General features: G+C 50.2%; 1 protein-coding gene across 2 annotated transcripts; it reads right to left on the bottom strand.

Moving 5' to 3' along the window:
• Nucleotides 1-1,669: 1,669 nt before the first annotated feature.
• On the bottom strand, nucleotides 1,670-22,765 carry LOC141993502 (transmembrane protein 47-like). 2 transcript variants are annotated; one of them, XM_074963043.1, is made up of 4 exons: nucleotides 22,456-22,765; nucleotides 18,953-19,042; nucleotides 4,502-4,642; nucleotides 1,670-2,729 (listed from the first exon to the last, which is right to left on the bottom strand). In XM_074963043.1, exons 1-4 carry the CDS (start codon nucleotides 22,649-22,651, stop codon nucleotides 2,548-2,550), a joined length of 609 nt encoding a protein of 202 aa, XP_074819144.1. In that variant the 5' UTR covers nucleotides 22,652-22,765; the 3' UTR covers nucleotides 1,670-2,547. The 2 variants fall into 2 exon arrangements, with proteins under 2 accessions (XP_074819144.1, XP_074819145.1); XM_074963044.1 differs by lacking the exon at nucleotides 18,953-19,042 and having other exon boundaries at nucleotides 1,672-2,729; nucleotides 22,456-22,754.
• Between the last annotated feature and the right edge of the window lie 1,328 nt (nucleotides 22,766-24,093).

The raw sequence follows: 24,093 nt of genomic DNA, 5'->3' as shown, positions 1-24,093 counted from the left end.
CTCCTGATGGAATTCTGCACCAAAAATTAAAAATTATGTGCCAATAAATTAAACATTATGCACACAATATTTTAAAATTCTGCAAAATTCTGCTAATTTTATTTGTCAATAAATAAATGTGGCTCCAGTATGGCAGTGGGGAGTACAGGCCACTGGCTGCATTGAGATGGGAGATCATCCTGAAGCCCTCACTTCCCCTGGTATAGGGACTCTGCAGTGAGACTGCACCTGACCCTGACAATGCAAGGGCTGGGCCTGTCCAAGAAACAAGCTGGGGCCCTGTCCCTCTTGCCAGGTGCACTTGATGTGGGTGAGCAGGTCCAGCCCAGCAGGATCCAAGCATGGAGGGGCTTAGTGTGGGGGGATCCAGGCGTGGGGTGAGAGGTTCCTGTATGGGGCATTCTGGATGCGAGTGGCTCATTGGGAGATCTAGATGCACAGAGGCTTGCGGGGGCAGTTCCAGGTGCAGGGGCAATGGGACTCGGCAGGGGATCCTGGTGAAGGTGGTTGGCACTCAGCAAAGGGGTCTGGGTGTGGGGAGATGGGGCCTGGTGTGGGGGGCTGAGTGTGGGGGGCTCAGTGGGGAAGTCCAGGTGCTGGGGGAGTGGAGCTTGATGGGATGGGGGTCCAGGTGCAGCTGGTTGGGGATCAGTGGGGTGAGAGTCCGAGGGGGCTCCTCAGAGGGGTCCAAGTGTAGGGGGGTAGGAATTGTCAGGGTGAGGGGCCTATGGGCCTGCTTAACGGGAGAGCCCCAGCTGCTGCCAAGGGGATGCTGCATGCTGGGCTCCCACTTTCCCCCTGCAATTCCCCTATCCCCTTTTCTTCTCCATCCCCCTCCCCTCACTCCCACATTCCCTTCCCCCACCCTGTTCCACCGCCCCTTCCTTCCATACTGTCTCTTTCCTCCACCCCCACTCATCCCCCTTCCCTCATTTCCCCCCACCCCCCCTTACCCAGCCCCACTGCAGTCACTCATTGTTGCACAGAAAATAGGAAGGCTTCCAGCACACAGGAGAGGAGCATAACTAGCACTAGGACCCAGCTGCAGTGTCAGCAGAGCCCAGGCATAGCCTCCTTCAGCTGGGCAGCTCTGTGCTTGCAGAATGAGGGGAGCAGTGGCAGGTAACCCCATGTGCCGCCCCCATGCCTCGCCTCTGTTTGGGGGGGCAATCCCCACCCCCAAAAAAGTGCACCCATGGACATCCCCTGCCCCTTGCACAGTTTCTGGGCTGTTGTCTGCAGGAATTCTGCGGGGGGGGGGGCATTTTCTGCGGGCGCACAGTCCAGCAGAATCCCCCCAGGAGTACACCAGGTAATTTGGCCTATTTCAGAGGCCAAATGAAAAAGTGGTGGTACTAAGCCATAGGAAGATTTTCCGAGATTTGGCCTGTATGTGAACCAAACACATTTCAGAAGAAACATTCCAACTAAGTTGTCAGTACAAATCCATAGAATACAGTCATTTATAAACATGATCTACTGTGCAAGCTGTAATACTGCAAAAGCTTAGCTGGATACCTATCTCAGTTGTAGTTGTGGGCACCTTGACAACTCAACCTAGGTAAGACAATGTATGTCCTAATAAAAACCCATTCACCCAATAGTAAGACAATTATTGCTTACAGTATTTTTTGACAGTACATGTTGCCATTAAGCCAAATCCTAAGTTTTTCCTCCCTCTTGCCTTGGTTTGTTTGTTTGTGTGTGTTTTTTGGGGGGGAAGCATTTTTATTATTGACATAGGCTGGAAGGAATTCAGGCATAGAAAGGCTCATACTATTTCAGGAATGTTTGCTTTGCAGCACTCCCTCTGCTTCATCTGCTGTGCATGTTAGCTCCACAGGGCTTAAACTGCAGTGCCTGCCTATTTATATCCCAGACCTTTACAGCTCTGACCTCTCTTCATACGCTCTAGTGGCTATGTCATCTGAGCCATTAAAGACAAAGAAATGTATATGCAAGTTATTTCTCTAATTTATTCTTCTTTGCATCAGAAGACATTCTGCACTGTGCAGCCACCGAAAGGCAAGATGTAGCAAACTCTGCACAGTTATCTTCTCCAGGAGCTAGTGGTCACTCCTAAGTCACATGGAATAGACAAGTCTTTAAAAAACCCAAGCTCTGTATGATTTCTTACAGCACCATGTGTCAAAATTGTATCAAAATAAAAGCATGCTTCACCTCTTAACTAATACAAGTCACTCTCTACAATTCAGAGAAAACTGTCCTGTATAAAAAGGGAAGGGAAAAAACCATGAGATGACTGAGAGATTAGCTGGCTATTTTGATGAGCTATAATCCATTTCTCTCTCCACATTCCCCCTATCACCTTAATGAGCATCCAGTTCCAGATCTTCACACCCACCTCTTTCATTAAGGCTTGTTGATTTCTTGCAAAACTTGTGTTTCAGTGTCTTAGAACAGGTACTCTAAAAACCCCAGTGGACCCAACAACCCTCCTCCCTTCCCTGCCCATCATGTTCTGGTCCAGTCAATCTAATGATAGTCCAGTGATCTGCTGTGGCTGGCCAGCTCCTCTGCCCAACCCTAGTAGTAGGCGTCCTCGTAAATATCCGTGCGTAGGCAGTACAGGATGGCTGCACCCAGCATGAAGATAACGGATCCCCAGCCCAGGCCGTACCCCCAGTTGAACTCATGGTAGCTCTTGAGCATACTGCTGTCGATGAATTTGATTGGATAGAGAATCAAGGCACACACTTGGAGAACCACTGGAAATGGGGAAAAGATATCTGGTTAAAGTCTAGAAGAGGAAAGAAGTAATGCAGCAAGTTCATGCAGCAGCTGCTAGTGGCTTTATTGGTCTTGGTCACACAAATCTCCCAACCTCCTTCCCATCCAGCTTGTCTCTTGGGCAAAGTACAATCGCCCTCTTTCCCTCAGGTGTGCCTAGCCCAGTGTAAATGGTACCAATGCTGTGAACTTCTTCACCACAGTGCCGTCAGCCTGATAGGATGCCAGCAGCGTAAGCATCCTCCAAGCTCAGCAGCTATCACTGCTTGCTCTAGCTCACTTGTCAACTCCCTCACAAGAGTGTCCTGCTCGTGATAGCCCAGCATCACCGCACTTCTGCCTCAAGCCCTTTATCTCAGAGCCTTGATGCTGGAACCCTGCACCAGCACTTTTCCCTGTCTTACTCAGTAAAGCCACAGATAGTGCTGGATTCTTTTTCAAGCAGTCTTCCTCCACCTCACTTTCCATATGGGATGAAATTTAACATTAGTACGATATTAAGGCACTTGCAAGATCTAGAGCAGAAGTGTGCCATGTAGAGTTTAGACCATCTCTATTTAGATGAGAGTGTAACTTGGGGCATTTTTTGGTATTGGAAAGTCTTGGTTGGGTTTTTGGCCATGCAACAGCAGAACAAGGAGGGGTTGATTCTAAATGCTATTTTATGCACGTTCCCAGCCCAGATTTTGGAGAAGGAGAACAGGTGGGCTAAACACAGTAATATTGTGCCATTAAAGCAGTTCAAGGCAGTGTCAAACCCCTTTAAAAAGGAGCCATAAGAAGAGATAAGGAGTTCAGAATGGACTTCTACCTTAAGTGAATTAAAATGCAAAAGATTTTAAAATTCTAATTTCCTCTGCTCTCTGATGTTTTCTTTTTGCACATCAGTCACTGGAAGGGGTGAACCTGAACAGGCCAGCTTTGCATTATAGTCCTTTCCTAATCATTTTACAGCATAAGCACAACCCTGCTGCTGTGTTCGGGTTCACAGCACTACAGGGAATTTAAATCTCAGTTTCCACGGAACATTTTAGAAAAAGAGATCATTTTTATTCATGCACAATGAAAACTGGGGCCCTAAACTAAACTGCCGCTTCCCCCTGCCACTGCTCAAACAGTAACATTCTGCTTTTCAGTCCATGTCAGATTTATTTTGCCTTATGTAGACAAGATTCATGAATCTTGTAGCCACATCCCTAACAAAATACTCCAGTGTTCTTCAGTGAAACCCAACACACTACAGCTTATCACAGCCACACTGCAGTTTCTGGAGAGCCTGCTAGATAACAAGAGTGCATGGTAAGGAATTTAAACCAAGTTCTTTGCATCTTATGGGGACATGCTATGGCTAGCTGTTGGCAGCTAGATAAAGTGTGACCACACCCTGGTGAGGCCCCTACTGGTGAGAAGGAGGCTAAGGGCTGCACCTAAGGGGGGCAGACTAATGCCGCTGATCTTTAATGCAGAGTTGCAGCCCAGAAAGGCTGCAGGCCCCAAGAGATCCAGAGTTCCCATCTTGAGCCAGAGGGCCACACCTCTGCATTAAAGATGAAGCAGGTTTGGATCACATTTCACAATTCTGCAGATCTTATTTAGTCTGTAGGCTCCAGTTTTTGGAGCAATCTGATGGCCAAATCCTGCTCTGCCCTAGGATTTCAATGGAGTTCTAGGAGACTCAAGTCAGGAGAGACTTTATCCTTTAAAGTAGCCAAATTTGTATTCTCTTTCTAGAGCAGTGACTTATAGGTACCTGCAACCAAGAGGAGAACAGCAACAACTCTGTAGTACCGCCTGGGAGTGCCTAGGCAGAAGGAAACCAGGGAGGCGAGGAACGACAGGAAGGTGATAGTGGCTGCCGTCAGGATTAACACCAGCGTAGCCACTTGCCAGTCTAGAAGAGGAAAGGACACAATTGGGGAAGAACCCCTCGTTAATGAGGAAACAGCCTCAGACTCTCAGGCTGCAACAATAAAACATCCCCACACTAACCCCATCCTGAAGTCTGGATTTTCCCATAATCTTCAAAAATCCTAATGCCCAGCCACTGGTTTCACAGTACTTACAATCTACCAAGCATAGCACACATATTATAGATTAGAGAGCATTAACATTTCAGAAATGCAATTCATGGTGGGGGAGGTTTGGTGATGGTGACCATTTCTGAGCCTGGAAATCTGACACCAAGTGAAACTGAAGGAGGTCACAGAATGCTCTGCAGAAAAGCAACAGAAGAAGACTTCCAGGAAAAGTAGGGGGTAACTACAGACAAGGAGGGACTAAGACATTATGAGAAAGTTAGAAAATAGGGACACAACTAGGAAAAGGAAAGATTTAAGAAGCCCCTTGATGCCTCATATCTTGAATTTCCAAAGGGAACAGAAACTACATTTTATGGGTTCATTGTGGGTTCACCATTTTATGGTAGCACCAAAATGATCAACGGAGAGTTAAATGCAGTTCTTCTTATGATGCCTGAAAGAGTCACACAAGAACTGTAGTGCCTCTCAAAGAGACCATGGACCAAATTAATGGCTGACACAAGCAGGTACAGCAATTCCAGCTACTTCAAAAGAATGGCCCTCTGACCCCAGCCTGTGTCTAGATCTGACCTCTGTGTCTAGCAGTTTCATCCTGAGCACCTGGTCTGAGTCACATTTTATGTACCTTTAGTAATCAAGAGATGAAGAGTTAAAAACCCTTCAATCTAGTCCATGTGATTTCTCCCCATAAAGGAGCTGTATGAGGATAATTAAAAAAAAAATCTTGCCTTTTTCAAACTAGTTACAAACCACTGGGGTTAGAGCTTCCCAATTGTACTGGAGAAAAAAAATATAACTTTAGAGACACTGATATCTCAAGGTCAGCCATTAGTATCACTCTGGTTCCACCATGTCTTGCCTGACAGTCAGGAAACTAGGGAGTTTGCCTTCTTTTTAAAAATGCTCCTAGATCAGGTCTCAAACACACCAGAGCACATCTGGTACTTTTAGGTGAAACATAAATTTAAACTCCCACCCTGGCCCTTCTGTTCACCGCAGTGCTGGCTTTGCTGCAGAGGAAGGGGCTGCAAAAGGGTCCCTAACTCTCTCTGGAGAATTACTATCTTTGCTATGTTCGGTTCCTTGTTGTTTCAGGTGGTGTGTTTGTTTTGTTTTTTTGTTTTTTGTTTTTTTTGCAGTTTAATAGCAAAGTCTATTGTTCAGATCAAAAAAATATGTATATACACAGAGAATGTAAAATTAATCCAGGCCCCCTCAAAGTCTGGCATCAGGGGGATGCTGCCCATCTTTCCCTAGCCATGTCCCATTTCCTGCCTCTCTCTTCTCAGAGCAAAGGATAGAACCCAGGACTCCTGACTCCCATTCCCCCTGCTCTAATCACTAGACCCCACTCCCCTCTCAGGGCTGGGGATAGAGCCCAGGAGTCCTGACTCCCATCCCCCCCTGCTCTAACCACTAGACCCCACTCCCTTCTCAGAGGTGGTGTTCAATCCAAATGGCCAGATGACAGCAGAGTACTGGGAACTGATGAGTTTCTCTTCCGTTTCCCTGATGAGAAAAGGACTTTGGACCACATTCTTATCTCAGAGGGGGTGATCTTGAGACATCCTGACAACATGCAGTCATCTGTATGCAATCCGGCAGCTCTTGTGGGTGTATATTGCCATAGACCAATGTACGCAGATCCCACCAACATCGGTACGAATTTTGTGCAGATACGAGCCCTGCACTCCAGAACTTACTGTTTGTTTTCTAGCCAGAGGATAACGAAGGGATTTCTCTCACAATGTGGACCACAGGAATAAGTTTCTTTGCAACTGTTAATATTCTGAATGCATACCTCTCATTTTCAGGTTTGGGACAGTCAGTATCTTGCATGTCTTAATAGGTCAGGCAAGCCCTAACTTAGTCAGTTACACTCAGCTTGCCTTGCCAGTCCGCTCCATTTGGGCAGGAGACAAGTTTGGGTGGAGCTGTTCTCACTAAAACATCCAGCTCCTCTCCTGGTCTCAAGATCGTGTGCATTAGAAGTTTACAAAACCCAGAAGTTAATTGCTTTGCATGTTCTAAACATGTTTTACTGCACCAATTCCACATCACAGAGTGTTACTTTGCAACATTACAGTGATGACATCACTGAATCCTACTGCAAGGGCTGGTGAATTTAGTCTTGTTTCTGTGCTAGAAACAGGGACCTTACTCAGAAGGAAATGGGATCCTGCAACAAGACAGGTTGAAGCTTGTAGAGCAGGATTAACCAAAAATAAATACTTTCAGAACTACGTTGGCAGATACATTCTACCCCTCTCGGAACAGGGCTAACTCATGGTATGAGGCAGCCAGAAGGAAGACTCCACCTTTGCTAGAGATCTTCCACCCTCATAGGACTCAAGCAGGGTTTGCAAGTCATAGAATCATAGAATATCAAGGTTGGAAGGGACCTCAGGAGGTCATCTAGTCCAACCCCCTGCTCAAAGCAGGACCAATCCCCAATTTTTGACCCAGATCCCTAAATGGCCCCCTCAAGGATTGAACTCACAACCCTGGGTTTAGCAGGCCAGTGCTCAAACCACTGCGTCCATGCAGTGTGGACGTGCAACCATGCCCACTATATTCCTAACTAAGAACAGTAGGACAATGGAACAGATGCCTAGGGAGGTTGTGGAAGCTCCTTCACTGGAGGTTTTCAAAAAGAGGCTGGATACCCATCTGTCTTGGATGGTTTAGACTGGGGCGGACAAACTTTTTGGCCCAAGGGCCACATCTGGGTGGGGAAATTGCAGGCAAGGCCATGAATGTTGGGCTGGGGCAGGGGGTGGCGGTGTAGGAAACAGTGCGGGGTGTGGGAGGGGGTGCGGTGTGCAGGAAGAGGCTCAGGACAAGGGGACTCACAGAAGGGGGTTGGGGTGCAGGAGGGAGTGTGGAGTGAGGGAGGGGGCTCAGGGCAGGGGGTTGGGGTGTAGAAGGGGTGTGAGGTGCAGCAGGGGGCTCAGGGTAGGGGGTTGGGGTGCAGGGTGCAGCAGGGGCTAAGAGGGGTTTGGGGTGCAGGAAGGGTGTGGGGTGTGGCAGGGGGTTGGGATGCAGGCAGAGGGCTCAGGGCAGGGGGTTGGGGTGCAGGAGGGCGTGCAGAGTGCAGGAGGGGGCTCAGGGCAGGGGTGGAGGAGGGGGGTGGGGTGCAGCAGGGGGCTCAGAGCAGGGGGTTAGGTTGCGGGGTGCCGCAGGGGGTTAGGGTGCAGGCAGGCTGTGGCAGGGAGCTCAGGGCAGGGAGTTGAGGTGCGGGGTGCAGGCGGGATTCGGGGTGTGGGCTCCAGCCTGGTGCCGCTTACCTGGAGCAGCTCCAGGGTGGCAACAGCATGCACTGGGGCCAGGGCAGGCTCCCTGCCTGCCCTGGCCCTGGGCCACTCCGGGAAGCGGCCAGCACCACGTCCCTGCGGCCCCTGGGGGAGGGAGAGCAGAGGACTCCGAGCGCTGCCCTTGCCTATGGGTACCTCTCCCAAAGCTCCCATTGGCTGCAGTTCCCCATTCACGGTCAATGGGAGCTTCGGGGGAGGTACCCACAAGCAAGGGCAGAGTGTGGAGCCCTCTGCCCCCTCTCCCCCAGGGGCCACAGGGACATGGTGCTGGCCGCTTCTGGGAGTGGTGCGGGGCCCGTGGTGCCACAGGGGTGGCAATCCCGTGGGCCAGATCCAAAGCCCCGAGGGGCCGGATCCGGCCCGTAGTTTGCCCACCCCTGGTTTAGACACAACCAATCCTGGGCAAGGAGTTGGACTAGATGAACCTTCTGGTCCTGTCTAAACCAGCCATATTAAGCTCTTCACCCTGAATTGGTTGCATGTGCAGGGATAGAAGAGAGCTTGTTTCTCCAGGGCCAAGAAACAAACCCAGTCACAACAGGGCATTTCAACACAGCTATGTCTATCTCGAGACCCTGGAGGGCTAATCCACTGCTGCTCTGCACCTTGCCTTAGGTACACCAGTGCAGAGTGGGTGTGAAACTGACTGTAAAACTCTGCCTAATCAGAATGTGGTTTCTTCTTTCACTCAGCACCGGTGTACCTAACACAGGGTGCAGGGCAGCAGTGAATCAGGCACTGTCTTTTACAAGACTGGGACAACAATCCTGAAAGGAAAAGGATAGCGGTTGATGGCAAAAGCTGCCCAAGGAGAGGTGTGGGGAGAGTAAATCCTGTGCTAGGAGTTCATTCTAAGCCAGGCTGCAGCCTGTGTGAAACACAAACAAATGAAGCATCTGGAAATGTTGGGCTTTTCACTCATCTTTTATTGCCACAACAAAGGACTTTCCTGAACTCCTATTCATCAGCAATTACTAGCAGGGCCATGTCCCAAACTCCCTCAGCCCCATGTCAGCATAAGCCAGATGGAGCTGCAAGGACAGAGGAGCCTGGGGGAGGGAAAGGGCTCCTTGCATTACTTGGGGAAGAAACAGCCTGCTTTTGGAGAACAGTGCTGCAAAAGCAGGGGGAGGGGAAGAGCCCAATGGCCGATTGTTTACATAAGCAGGACTCTGCCATAGCTCCACAAAAGCTTGTCTGGCCCTTTACCCACCTCCTTCCGCAAGAGAATGCTTGCTATTGACCTGCCCTGGTACAGCGCAAGGTCCCTCCCTCCCTCCGGCTCTTGTCCTGGCACTTTCCAAGGGGAAGGGGAGCAGAGGGGGCTCTCCTCCAGCTCAAAATATTGAGCCTCTAAAGCTCAGTTTAAAGTTCAGCCCTTGAACAGTTAGGCCAGGTCTACATTAGAACTTTTCCTGGTACAATAGTGTCAGGTGTGATTTTTTTTTTTATTTTTTTAATAGTGTTTCTATATTGGCAAAAGCCCTAGTGTAGATGCAGTTATTCCAGCATGAGTCCCTTCGCAGGTATAGCTCATTTTGTCTCCCACAATTCTACAATCCTCATCTGACTCATTGCTGTCCCAGTCTTACCCCTCCTCCAGCTCTGCTACTGCACCTCAGTCCCAAAGCACAGCACCCTTTGCTGTTAATGGCTGACCTGGGGCACCCATTAGCATGGCTGGGAACTGCTAAACATTGTGATTCTGTGGTGTGGCAGGAGATGGTGATGACCAAATCACTTTTGACCTCTGGCCACCAAAGATGTCCAGATAGGCTAATGCCCAGCCTACCCTACTGCCTGCCACAGGCCCCAAGAACCTGCTTTTCATGAGGATCCTTTTAAAGTGCCTTGCAATAAACTGGCTGCAGGAAGGCAGCACACACTGCAGCCCTGTGAACTGGAAGTCCTGTGGGACACACGGTTAGTCCTGTACCCTTGGCAACTGACTCAATGAACTCTCAGTAGTGATTCTAACGTCCTTTGTAAAGCAAGCTGTGGGGCAGGTGAACTACAGTCACCACACAGAGCAGACCTACAAACACACACCTCCCTTGCTGTACCTACTGAACACATACTTCTTTGACAATTAGAAGCTGGGCAGCCATTTAGGGTCTGTCTTCACTGCAGTTAACCTGGGCTCTTACCTGAGCATTGCCCTGAACCCCTCTCCAGTCCGTACACATAAACCTTGGACATAAGTTTTGTGATGCTTTCAACCCAGGCTAGCTGGCTCATCTGGGGCTAATGCCTAAATAAGGCTTTCATTCAGGCTGGTGAACCACAATATTTACAGGGAGGATGCAGGTGGAGCCACTCATGTGCTTATAGACCTCCCGGTTCTCCCCATGTGCTGAAAAGGACAGACAAGCTCCCCTACAATTCACTCCAGGAATCAGAGCAGCTCAGCTTAATGCAGCCTCAGAAGTCCTAGCAACACATGAGGAGGCACCAGTGAGGACAGTAATTCTGGCATGGCTTTACAGGGTGGCTGCTCATACCTGAGCTAGGCTAAACTGGATATTCAGACCCAGGTGCCTAACACTTGAGTTAAATCTGCAGTGAAGACATATCCATAGAGGTCAAAGTACGAGACCGGTGTCTCATGCCAGAGAGGAGTAGCAAATAGGCACAGCTGCAACTGAGTTGGCAGGGTGGAACGAACTCCCCTGCTGCATAGGACCTACTGTGTCTCAGGTAAGGGAATGGCAAAAAGGGGTAACCTCTCAAAGAGTCTGACACCCCTAGGCCTCCTTGTGGGATGGCAGTTAAGTCATCCCATGCCAGGCCAGGTTCACTGGTCTGGAAGGAGAGCAGCAAGAAAAACAAATCTGAGGGATTCACCACAGACTGAGATGGAGGGAGGCCAACAGACCGAAGGGGACTCTGCAAAGTCTCAGCCACACAGACCAGCTGGAAAGAGGGAAACCAGAGGCCCTATGGATGTCGCCAGGGAAACCAATTCTGGGTTCCCAGAGGGGCCTATTGAGCCAGTTCTGTCATGAATATCAGGGACCCCAAAGAGACTGGTGGAATAGGAGATCCAGAATGGATGCAGCAATTTTGGCTCCATTTAATGAGGCCCAGATGTGAGATGGGGTGGGCAGCTGTACAATAAGTGTCATGCGCAAGGAAAACAGTCAGTCCTGTCAGGGATGGAGGAGAGGAGTTCCTTGGAAGACGGCTACACAAAGCTCTGGAAGTACACTGTCAAGGAGGCAATGCAGATGTGCTGTGCGTGGGACGTGCAGCAGGGAGAACAGGAGTCATTTGATGTAGATTGCCTTTCACCAGAGATGTCGAGACACTTTGCAGAGAAGGTTAGTATCTCAATTGTGGGTGAATTGAGACTGAGGGGGACACTATTTACTGCAGGCCACACAGGTCAGTAGCAGAGCTGGGAACATAACCAGATGTCTCGATCCCTATCCACTAGCCCCACCTGTCTTAAAGCATATGCAATATTGCAAGGGTGGCCAAACTGCGACTTTTACTGTGAAAGTGCAGCTCGTGGAGCTCCCCACTACACGCCACACCCTGCACCTAGCAGACTGAGAGGAAAGAAGCTTGAGGCATCTACCCTGCTGCAGGGCTTCTGCAAGAGACAACTGCTGCCTGCTGAGTGGGAGCACAATTTAAAGGTTCCCCTCCCCCCAACAGCTTGAGTCACACATCCCAGGTATGCCCCTCCTTACCCTCAGCAACCCCTCCCTGCAGCTCCCAGGTGTTCACTCCCTGGGAAGAGGCAGTGGCAAAAGGCTGAGAGCTGCAGGACGGGCTGCTGCTTTTGCTCCACGGCTCTACCTACAGCTCCTAGCTGTTTGCGCTGGTTCTCCCCATGGCCACAGCTCCCAGCTTGCCAGCTCCAGCAGCTGCCATGCAGGGAGGGGGCTCTGCAGCACCATGTAACCAAGCCGGGCCAGCAAACCCTGGCAAAAAAAAAAAAAATCTATGGGGGACAAGTGACCCCGTGTGCCCCCCCCACATCACCTATAGCTTCTGCCCAGTGGGGAAGAGGGGGGCTCGGGCCTCCAACCTGGTAGGGCATGCTAGTGTAACCCTTCTGCCTGCCAGAGTTGGCAGCAACAAGGGCCGGGTTCAGTATCTAGGGGTTCCGTTCCAATAACGCAATGCAAAACCGACTCAAGCCCCCACCCAGTGACCTGGGACAAATATATACTACCACCACTGGGTGCCTCCAAGAGGCAATACTTCCCCTCTCGCAAGCACATAGTCTGAGTGTAGCAAAAAAGCCTTTTAATAACAGAGAGAAACAATGTGGCATTATGTTGGGGAAACACAACCCATGAGCAAAAAAACCCACCCCAAGCAAATTGGGGTGTGTCCTTTCCCTTGGGTTCTTGAGTCCAGCAACCAAAATCACCCAAAGTCCCAAATGACCCAAAAGTCTCTGTCCCTGGTCAGGGCAGCCCCAGAGTTCAAAAGTTTATCTGCAGAGTTTTACCTCCCAACCTGGGTAGAGATTGGGGGGGCGGTGTTAAGGGGCACCTTACATGGTCCAAAGCTGATAGCCCCACCTCTCCATGGGGCTCCGCTCTGCCAGCCGCCCCATGAGCTGCTCTAGGCAGCTGACAAACTGCTGTGCTCTGCTCCACAAGCTGCTCTGCTCACCGTCCCACAAACTGCTCCATCATATATCTTCAGGCTCCCCCCACTACTTAACACGACACTCAGTGATTTCAGCTCTCAGTAAGTTTAGCTCTTTTGTGATTTCAGCTTGTAGTAGGGGAGCCTCAGTGCTGGTGCACCATTAGCCCAAAATGAATTCAGCTCAGCAGCCTGTAACTAAACTCCTAATGGAATCAAAATTAGCTCTGATATTCCACAGTGGAGAAAGGAAGAAGTGCAATTAGCATGTAAGGCCTTCACCAGGGGGCCCATACCACCAAGTATTAATACCTATCCCCAACCTCTCTCAATTCAGAGTTTTGGAACCCATGTCCCTTGCCTAGCGAGTGCTACTTAGTTGATGGCAAGTCCCTCCATCATAACAAAAGGCCAAGTACAGTTCCACTGTCCTTGATTCCCATAATCAGGGTAACAACAATTTATTCTTCCTGCCCCCGTAACAGAGACACTGGGGATCCCACAGCAGCCAAAGTGACCATTTGGGCAGCTATGGACTCATTCTAGGCAGGGTGGGTGTGCCTATGCAAATGAGATTGGCCCCTGAAGTTCTTTTCCACAACTTGCCACACCTCACCACCAGATGTCAGGGTGGAGCTCATCCTGACTCTGCTTACACTAGCATGGCTCGGAGCTTCAGCAAGAGCAGGGCTGAAGTCCCAAGTCCTGGCAGGCATGCCCCAGCAGCCGTCAAACATCTGAAGACTGTTGTATGTGGCTCGGAAGGTCTGTAAGTTTGGCCACCCCTGTAACATTGTATAGAAGAAACTCATTCCGAGTGTAAGACCTGCTGGAGGCAGGGGTAGGAGTGGGTTTTAGCTAGAGTGAGAGCTGTGTGAGGGGAGAAGGTTTCAGTGTGAGCACATCTGGGGGTGTAGCAGAGAAGAACTATGGGGGTCACTGCAGGAGTGAAGCTGGAAGGAAACAGCTCAGCAATGTGTAAGGGGACTGTTGCCCCCTTACTAACGTTCAGTGGGGGTGTTTTAGTTGCTAGCTCCCAGTACTAAAAAGGGGGAAGGGTCAATGGGGAATCAGGACCCTGAGACTGACAGCCCCCAGGAACAATGGGGAGAGGCCAATGCTCCACATCAGCCTGAATGACAGGGCGAGCAGGCTAATCAGGGAGTCAGGGGGCCAGGGAGGTCCTGTCCTCCATGACAGCTGGATTTGCCTGGGTCAGACAGAGTGGGGCCAAGCTCAGGAGAAAGCAGGGGCTCAAGCTGAACTGGGGAGCAGAGCTGTGCCAGATCCAGAGGGACCAGAAAAGCAGCCCAGAGAGAGCAGACCCTGTCCTGGGAGCAGAGCTGCAGCCCCAAAACCAGAGGCACAGCCCAGAGAGAGCAGACCATGTCCTTGGAGCAGAGCTGTAGCAACCAGAGCCAGAGGGGCCAGAAAAGCAGCTCAGGAAGCCGGTCAGTGCTGGGAGCAGAGTCACAGAAGCAGCCTGCAGAGCAGACCTGTTCTGGGAGCAGAGCTGCAGCAACCAGAGCCACAGGAGCCAAAGAAGCAGCCCAGGGAGCTGGAGGCAGAGCAGCAGCAGTGCAGAGACCGAGTGGTGCAGCTGGGGAGACCGGGCTGGAGCAGTCTGTAGCTGAGTGCGGTGAGCAGCTGGGGAGAGCGAGGCGGACCCTGGGCAGCGGGCCCAGCACAGGGAGACGCCTCAGCCAAGAGGCTCTGCAGGCCAGGCTTGGATCGTAACCCCAACAGGGCGGGGGTGACACTGGGAAGAAGGGTCCTACCACTTAGAGCCTGAGAGCGTGTGGCCACCACCAGAGCAAGTGTCCAACCCACAGCGTCCCTGCGGCAAAGCCAGGGCCTGAGAAGAAGGCCTGGGACTTACAAGGAACAGACTGTGAACTGCCCTGACATTCCAGAGACACTGTTTGTGATGTTCCCTGCCACAGAGAGGGTTGATGTGTTTCCTTTAACCTTTCCCATTTTTCCTTATTCTTTTTAAAATTAATTGTTGATTAAATAACTTGCATTTGCTTTAACTTGTATGTAATGGTCAGTGGGTCAGAGAAGTGCCCAGTGCAGAGAGAGTACCCCGGAGTGGGGACACCCTAGCCCCTGTCCTAGGTGACCACAGCAGGGTTGGGGGTCGAGCCCCCCAGGAATCCTGAGCCTAGCCTTGTTGGGGTTACGAGGACTCTGCCAGACAGGAGAGTGGAAGAGGAGTCCTCAAGGGCAGGGAGGCCACTGGGTAAAGGAAGTGGGAGCGAGGACTCAGATCCTTTTGCTAGCCCACTTCACTGGGGTAATGCAGAAGCTAGGAAAGTTCCCCACAATAGTGGGACTATTCCCCCACTTACAAATGCAGGAGTGGAGTCTGTATGCTGGGGGTTGTAGTTCCATCAATAAAACTTGGAGCGGGGGTGTCACCCGTTGTGCCTGGGGTAGCCCGCACTGAAAATGCCAAGGTCAGGGCAGGATGCAAAAAGGAGAGCAGATTCTCCCAAAACTGATGGTTAATACTGAAGTTAGACTCACCCCCCAGTCACAAACTGCTCCTGATCCCCCACACTGGTTATCAAGAAGCTAAAAAAAGAAATCACACAGCCCCCTTATTGAATTCCAGTTCTCTGGCTCCCAATCAGCACCTAGGTCCAATACAGTAAGAAGTTGTTTAAAAACTCTGCTCACTATATGACATGTTCTTCTGAACCCCCAAGGGCCAGTCACGTTGCCAGGTCAATATTAGGTTGGATCTTAGCCAAAATACTATGCTGCGAGCCAGTCCGTTAGTGTCTAAAACGAAAGGTTTATAATAAAGAAAAAAGAAAGAACAAGAAGAGAGCTGTTAAATGGTAAAGTAATTAAATACATTAAGAGACTTCAAAGTCCATATATCAGGTTCTTAGCAGTACTGGTGAGTTTGCTGGCTTGAAAGTCCTTCTGGAACACATCCACAGCTTGGATGGGTCATTCAGTTCTTTTTTCAGAGCTTCATTTATAGAAAGGTTACTCCAGAGGTAAGAATCATAGGAACTGGAAGGGACCTCGAGAGGCCATCTAATCCAGTCCCCTGCACTCATGGCAGGACTAAGTATTATCTAGACCAGGGGTGGGCAAACTTTTTGGCCCGAGGGCCACACTGGGACTGCAAAACTGTATGGAGGGCCGGGTGGGGGAAGGCTGTGCCTCCGCAAACAGCCTGCCCCCGTCCCCTATCTGCCCCCTCCCACTTCCCTGCCGCCCCCCTTACTGCCCCCCTCAGAACCTCTGACCCATCCAACCCCCCTGCTCCCTGTCCCCTGACCCCCCCCCAAACCTCCGCCTCATCCAACCACCCCCTGCTCCCTGTCCCCTGACCGCCAACCGGGACCCCCTGCCTCTTATCCAACCCCCTCACCATGCCACTCAGAGCGGCAGAAGCTCGCAGCCCCGCTGCCTGGCCAGAACAAGCCACGCCGCCACGCTGCCCGGCAGGAGCGGCGGGCCAGAGCGTTGGCAGCAGGGTGAGCTGAGGCTGCGGGGGAGGAAGGACAACAGGGGAGGGGTCGGGGACTAGCCTCCCCGGCCAGGAGCTCAGGGGCCAGGGAGGACAGTCCCACGGGCTAGATGTGGCCCACAGGCCGTAGTTTCCCCACCTCTGCTCTATGCCATTTTCTAAATCATTGATGAAAATATTGAATAGAACCGGACCCAGCTCCATGCCCTTCCAGCATGACTGTGACCCACTGATAACTACTCTCTGGGAACAGTTTTCCAACCAGTTTTGCACACACCTTACAGTAGCTCCATCTAGGTTGCATTTCCCTAGTTTGTTTATGAGAAGGTCATGCGAGACAGTATCAAAAGCTTTACTAAAGTCAAGATATAAGAAGCAGGAATGAAGACAAAATGAAGAAGATGCAGCTGTCTTTTATACCTTTTGCCATGTCCTTTGTCTTCTGGGGCACCTGGCATTGGCCACTGTCGGAAGACAGGATACTGGGCTAGACGGACCTTTGTTCTTACCTAGTATGGCCGTTCTTAGGTTCCTATGTCCCAAACACAAGCTTCACAGCACATGGCATTGAAAAGCCTTAGAGTTCTCTCCATAGGCAGGCCCCCCTACATGTCTTGCTGACTCATCAGGTGTAGTCCCTGGCTTTTTTCAATGGGTTCACTGTACAGCCAATGTCCCTTAATGGGCCATCAAAAGCAGGCTAGGCAGTGCTGATGCCAAGCTGTCTGGGGGTGTCACCCAGAACCACAGCACCAGTGTTGAAATACAGATATACCATACATATCTATAACTCACAATACAAAGGTGATACAAACATATAAACAAGATAATCATACTAGGCAAATCGTAATATTTTCAAAGATACCTTAGATGACATATCTGGTCAGATTCCTTGCAATTTTATAATACTGGTATCAACAATATCATAAAGTGTCTCCCAGATTCCATACAGCATCACGGGGGGGCTGTTCACAGACCTGCAGGAGTAGGGCAATACTCATGATCTCAGGCACCTCTGACATTTGCAGCAGTCTGATAGTTTGGCCAGAAGGACAGCCAACTGCTTCTCTGCTATTGTTTAAGAATCCGTCTAAGACAACTTACTTCTGCTTTGAATCTGACATCCTGCACATTCTCAGCTTGTGTTTCACAAAGGGAGAGGTCCAAAGAATGTTTGGCATGGGATCCAGCTTTATTGGCCAGCGGACCAAACTGTCCCATCTCCAGAGCAGCCAAGTCAATTAAGGGAGCAGTGAGTCAGCCACCAGCTGAAATCTACTCCCAGTGTACCACCCTGGCACAACCAACCTAACCGTTCCACCTTTACGAGAGTCGGCTGCAGTTTTCAGCTGTCCATAACTCCCAGATAAAAGCCAGTACTGTGCACTTCTCTAATGGCTTGAAAGATCCCAAACCACTTTACAAGCGATAAGAATAAAGGATTGCTTCACCCCAAACTGAAATGCAACCACCTCAGGTGGAGAAGCTGAGTGACATTACTTTGTTTAGGACAGGAAGTGAACTATAGCCAATTAAATTCCCTCTGCAGTTTTTCAGCAGACAGTGCAGTTACCCAAACTGGAATTTGTCCAGAACACTGGGGTTCATTCCCCTGCTCTTGCAAGAAGTGTGATGGGAACTTTAATAGCCACAAAGTGCTTCAGCATCTCAGCTTCAAATCTCACCCAGAAAGCGATCTCCCAGGAGCTGAGCAGCCATTGGAGCACCTGTTCTGAACCAATTCAGAGGGAAGTCTATTTTCTAGAAAGTACCAACTCCTACCCCAGCTCTAAAGCCTTTATAGGAGGGCCTGTTTGAAATTCAGGAGACTTTACTAGATGATGCTGAAAAACTGGAGGTGATGCAGAGAAGAGCCACAAAAGTGAACACGGCTTACAGTGAAGGACTGAGCTCCCTCTGTTCATGTTATGATTATGAAGGATGAAACTGAGATTGACTTGATTATAGCCTAAGTACCTTCAGGAGGAGAAGACTCTGGGTCCTACTGGCTTTGTCATCTCCCGGAGAAAGACAGAACAAGAACCCATGGCTGGAAGCTGACACCAGACAAATTAAAATGAAGGCACAAGTTTTTAACAGTGAAGGTAATTAACTTTGGGAACAACCTCCCAAGGGAACTGGTGGATGCTCCATGTCTTGGAGTTTTCAAATCCAGACTGATGTGTTTGGCTAAAGCATCTTCCAGAAAGCCAAATTAATAAGCTCAATAAAAGGGTAACTGGTGGAGTTTAATGGTCTGTGTTATACAGGTCAGACTAGATCTAATGCTCTCATCTGGCCTTAAGCTCTACAGTGCTCTAGACATGAAAGTCAGGCAAGTCCATGAAAAGAGAACGAGCCTTAATGCAGTGAAACTTCTTGTGGGTTGAATTCAGACTCTTAACAATACAGAACAAATAAGTGTAGAGCAAGGGCTGTGAATATGGGCCAGCTAGTGTTGCCCAGACAATTCAGATGGCTGAGCACTAGTTTCCAGGGCTGAATGAAGTACCAGTGGGCAGCCCCAGAGAAGTTACTCAATTCCCAGGCTCTGACGTGGTCTGGAGTCAGCCCCATAAGGTCCCCTGTTCACACCCACTGCTGTCCTGTCTGGGAGGAGCAGCAGCTGCCCAGTTGCTTTGTGGGACACTGAGGCAGACAGTCAACTGAAGGCCTTGGTATAAATCACAGGGGTAAGTTCAGAAGAGAGGAGGTAGCATAATGAATGGCACACATCTGCTTCCCCCTACCTTTGACAGTACAGCCTCCTTCCTTGAACAGAAACAAATGGACACACTTTCCTCCAACCCCCTTCCCCATTTTTCCTGGTTGAGTTGCTGCTAACAAAGAGCAAAAGAAAAGAGGTTACACTGTGAGCTCCCCTTCTGCCTCCCCCTTTCATTGCCTCAGTGCCACAACTCCTGTCCTGTTGTTTCCCCTCTCCAAGAAAACAGACCCCGGGGTGGGGAGCTCAGAAGCTTCCTCCTCCCCTGCCATTCTCCCTCCCTTATACAGCCCAGCTGTTCGTGGTAGATAGCAAAACTAGAACTTCACTATGTAGCTGTATATACATCTAAGCAGCTGATCATCTTCACCCAAGACCATAAAGGAAGGGAAAGTTAAGGCAATAGCCAGAATAGCCTGGCTTGATCTCCACAAGAAGGGGGAAAAGAGATCATATACAAGCACCTAGACTGGAGCTGATATCCCCCTCTGTGGACAGATTACAGGACTATGAACTCTCCTGAATTCTGTGCTTGTTCAGAGGTAAAGATGCCTTCTTAGACTTTAAGGCCAGCGAGGACCATTATAATCTGACCTCCTGCCCCACACAGGTCAGGGAATTTCATGCAGTGATTTCTACACTAAGCCCAGTGATTTCTACACCCTGTAAAGCTGTGCTGAAGTGAGTCATGCTAGTCACTCACTCAGCAGTTCTACAGCCATCTTCCCCCTTTCACCCACTCCCTGCCATTTGAAGCAGGAGAGCAGCAACAGGAACAGCAGGGAGTTCCCAAGGCAACTGCAATGGAGCTTTGGGGATGTAGCCAATCTTCTCTGGATACAGCAAGAGAAAGCCAGTCTCCAAACCCCTGGAGCTCTGACTGTGACCCCAACCCTGCTCAGGAGACTTATTTTAAGCCAGGCTGGTTGGCCCAGCAGAGCCAAGTGCTGACGGAGAGGATCTGGGAGACAAAGAAGCTGAGACAGAATGCATTAGTACACATTACTACATATATTGAGACCTCAGCTATGCTTCCTGCCTGCCTGCACCATCACTCACAACTTGACCTGGTTTATGCTTACTTCATTTGCAGGAGGCTGGGGCCCCTGAGACTCAGGGTAGTGAGCAGAGGAAACCCAGATGAAACATTTTTAGCAGATGGACAATGATCCCTGCATGTCATTTGAAGGCCAGTTTTGATTTCCTCCCCCAGAGGTAACAGCTCCATAAAATATTCAACTAGGGACCTCAAGATAACCAAGACCTATCATGGCTGTAAACAGAGAGGTGTGCAGACACCAGAGACTAGAGTTTGCCGCCACCACATCTCTGTTATCCTGTCTTGCTTTGGGATAAGATGGCTCATGCTGTGAATATCTGTTCACACCTACAACATATGAATTCCTATATTGCAAGATCAGTGTGGTCCGTTTAATCTGTCTGGTCATGCCCAATGCCAGATTCTTCAGAAGAAGGCATCATACACCTGCTGTCCCATAAGGGTCATTTCTTCCTGACTCCATCTGATCAGCTTCTGCCCTGAAGCACGAGGAGTGAGAGCCCTTGTCATTTTATCCCACCTAGTGTCACTGTAGTGAATTCTATTCTTTGTCAGATAAACATGCAGGGCTTGACACTTCACTGCTAGACTGGATGTTCAAAATGGACGTAAAATGCCAGCAAATCAGAATTTTCCACTCTGTGTTTTACATCCACATTGCACAGGTCTCAGTGACAACAAAAGGTGAAAGGCCAGTGGAGAACCAGGCCTGCAATCTGTTTAAAGGGACATTTTCAATGTCATGAAACTTACAAGACAGACTAATGATCTCTGTAACCAAAAGATTTGCAAAATACTTCTTTATTGTTACTTTGTGTTTTCAGTTTCTTCAGAGGAAACAGCAAGGAAACAGATTCCCCTGTTTGTGTAGGTTTTACACAGCTACAATGCAGCCTCCTGAATGGACCATCCATTCCACTCAACACTGATATGGAAAATGCTGGGTTACACTTTCTCTCCCGGGGCACTGTCTCAGTGCCAAGTTATAGGATGGGCTGGGCCAGGAGCCCAATAAACCTCTGCTGATACTAATCAGTAACATTTCTCTTGTGAGCCAATGGCAGACCTGTTTGGCCTGGAGTTACCAGTGCAACCTCCTTGTAAAGAACAGGTGCTGTTCTCCCCTGCATTGGATGCCCTACAATAGGTGCAGTTGTGTATGGAGTCGCTGGCCAGCACAGCTTCAGGAGTTTTCCATGATGAAGCTCCCACCAAGATCTATGCCCTGTTGTGTGGGGGAGTCCCATCAGAGAGGGCACTGCACTCTTGAGATGCATTATTTCATTGCCCAAAACCTTGACAGCCAATAAGTAGATTCCAGGTGCTTCGACTTCAACTTATTCAGGCCAAGGAGGCACCCTCAAATTGGATTCAGGCACCTCACTTTCTCATTTAATCAGTGGAGCCCAAAGCACTTTATTAAAGCAGGTCATCCCCATTTTACAGATGGGGAAACTGAGGCACCAAACAGTAAGCAACTTGCCTAAGGTTACCCAGCAGGCCAGTGGCAGAGCTGGGAACAGAACCTAGGTCTCCCAGGTCCCAGTGCTCCATCCATTAGGCCACACTCCCTTTTACAACTTTTAAGTTGAGGTGAGTGAGGTTTGATCTTCTCATGAATTACTCTGCTCCCACCCCGGAGCCTCCCATCCCTTAGTTACCCCCTTCCTCTAACACTGGCCTATCCGCCAAGAACTCCATCATCTCCTCAGGCACCACATGATCACCAAAGGCAACCCACTTTACATCATCCCCTTCTCCCAGCCACCACCACAGTCTCCTTCCACGCTTCTTCTCCCTGTCAGGTGACTCATGCATGCCCCGCTCTCCCCCTGTGCAGGACCCAAGGCGCAAGGACAATCTCTGGGCCCCCTTCATGCCTCCGCACTCCAGGATTCATGGTGCTGCCATCAGTTCGGAGTGACGATACCCAGAGGGCTCCCGAGAGCAGGGCGTTTACACGGTTCCAGCTCCGGATGACGTAGCCCACAAGAATACAGCCCACCAGCAACTGTTAGACTGACGAAGCTCGTGTTCGCTCTGGCTTGCGCCACAGGAGACTGGCGCAGCGTCTTACAGACACGCTGTCAGTGCCACTTAAGCCCATTTACACAACTGCTGCGAATCTCTCAATCCAGCTCCCCCTCCACCCCGATCTCTTTGGGCCAGTCTCAAAGCGAGAGCCAGGCTGGTGTACTCTGGGGACGCACTTCCTGTCCCGTCCCCTTCCCGGGGGCTGTAGCGCCTAGAGGTGGCCGCAGCAGCCAGCCCCGCCGCCCTCAGCCCCACTATAACCATTGCAAACTGGGGCCAGGCTCACCCCGCGGGCAGCTCTCCCCCCAGCGCACAGCCAGGCAGGAAGGTGCAGGCGGCCAGGGAGCGCCCCCTGTCCCAAGCGGCGCTGCCCCCGGACATGCCCCCCGCCCCAGCTAGCGCCGAACCGGGGCAGCCGGCCGGCCCGGCTCTACCTGTCCTCAGGGTGCTGAGGCAGTGCCACACGTCCGGGGCCCGTTTACATGCCTCCCACAGCGACAGCGAGCCGCGCTGCGAAGTGACCCAGGCGGGGCTCAACAGAGCCACCACGTCCAGCGCCAGGGCGACCAGCAGGCAGAGGAGGGCGATGAGCTTGAAGGGCCGGAGGACGCGAACCTCGCCCGTGGCCATGCTGCCCCCCGGGGATCGGGGTCCGTGGTGCGCCCCGGCCCGGCACCAGGGACCCGCCGGGAGCTGGGCAGTCCCGAAGCGCACAGCCCAGCCCCGCGCTCCGCCGCTATTGGGGCATGCCAGGGCCCTCGGGGTCCTAGAGCCGCCCGCACCCAGCCCGCCCCTTCTCCTGGGGGCCTCCTCCTCTCCGAAGCTGCTATTTCCACCCTGTCCCCCACCCGCGTTGTCTCGTTCCATGTACCCCCCCCCCCCACAACACACACACACCTACCTGTTGTGTCGCATCCTACACTTAGATTAGAATCTCTCTGGGCAGTGCTGAATTTGTGGCAGGGCTTGCCAGGCTGAGCCCCAGCACCTCTGGGCTTGTCAGTTCAGAGCCCCGGCCAGGTGTACACCCCCCCCCCCGAATTTCCCCAACACCCCCCCCTAGGTGTTGTGAACTAGTTACATGCAGTGTTGCCAATTTAGTGATTGTTTGGAAATTTGAATTGAAATTGAAACATTAATACACACTTTAAAAGCATATAAAATATATTATAAAATATGTGTATCTGAAAAAGTATAATAGATTTGAAAAGTATGAACATAGACTAGCTTCCTTATACAGCTGTTTTTTATGACAATGTCAGTGCAATGCCCCTCTGCCATGTACATTGGTCAAACTGGACAGTCTCTACGTAAAAGAATAAATGGACACAAATCAGATGTCAAGAATTATAACATTCATAAACCAGTCGGAGAACACTTCAATCTCTCTGGTCACGCGATTACAGACATGAAAATTGCGATATTACAACAAAAAAACTTCAAATCCAGACTCCAGCCAGAGACTGTTGAATTGGAATTCATTTGCAAATTGGATACAATTAACTTAAGTTTGAATACAGACTGGGAGTGGCTAAGTCATTATGCAAGGTAACCTATTTCCCCTTGTTTTTTCCTACCCACCCCCCCTCCTCTTGTTAAACCCTGGATTTGTGCTGGAAATGGCCCACCTTGATTATCATACACATTGTAAGGAGAGTGGTCACTTTAGATAAGCTATTACCAACAGGAGAGTGGGTTTGTGTGGGGGGGGGGGTGGAGAGAAAACCTGAATTTGTGCTGGAAATGGCCCAACTTGATTATCATACACATTGTAAGGAGAGTGATCACTTTAGATAAGCTATTACCAGCAGGAGAGTGGGATGGGGGGAGGTATTTTTTCATGCTTTGTGTGTATAAAAAGATCTTCTACACTTTCCACAGTATGCATCTGATGAAGTGAGCTGTAGCTCATGAAAGCTTATTCTCAAATAAATTGGTTAGTCTCTAAGGTGCCACAAGTACTCCTTTTCTTTTTGCGAATATAGACTAACACGGCTGTTACTCTGAAACCTTTTGTTTTGTTTAGTGACCACTACAGCTGAAATCACTGATAATCGGGTCTAAGCGCTGAG

Source organism: Natator depressus, chromosome 9 (assembly GCF_965152275.1).
Source record: "Natator depressus isolate rNatDep1 chromosome 9, rNatDep2.hap1, whole genome shotgun sequence".
NCBI classification, from domain to species: Eukaryota; Metazoa; Chordata; order Testudines; family Cheloniidae; genus Natator; species Natator depressus.
This window is presented reverse-complemented; position numbering and strand designations above follow the sequence as displayed.

What these genes read in the sequence shown, in the direction of transcription:
- LOC141993502 (XM_074963043.1), bottom strand. Translation starts at nt 22,651, where the DNA reads ATGGCCACGGGCGAGGTTCGCGTCCTCCGGCCCTTCAAGCTCATCGCC. An exon ending in AGGAGGCTGTACTGTCAAAG is followed by an intron (nt 4,643 to 18,952) that starts GTAGGGGGAAGC and finishes TTCCTCTTCTAG; the next exon opens with ACTGGCAAGTGGCTACGCTG. An exon ending in TGTTCTCCTCTTGGTTGCAG is followed by an intron (nt 2,730 to 4,501) that starts GTACCTATAAGT and finishes CCCCATTTCCAG; the next exon opens with TGGTTCTCCAAGTGTGTGCC.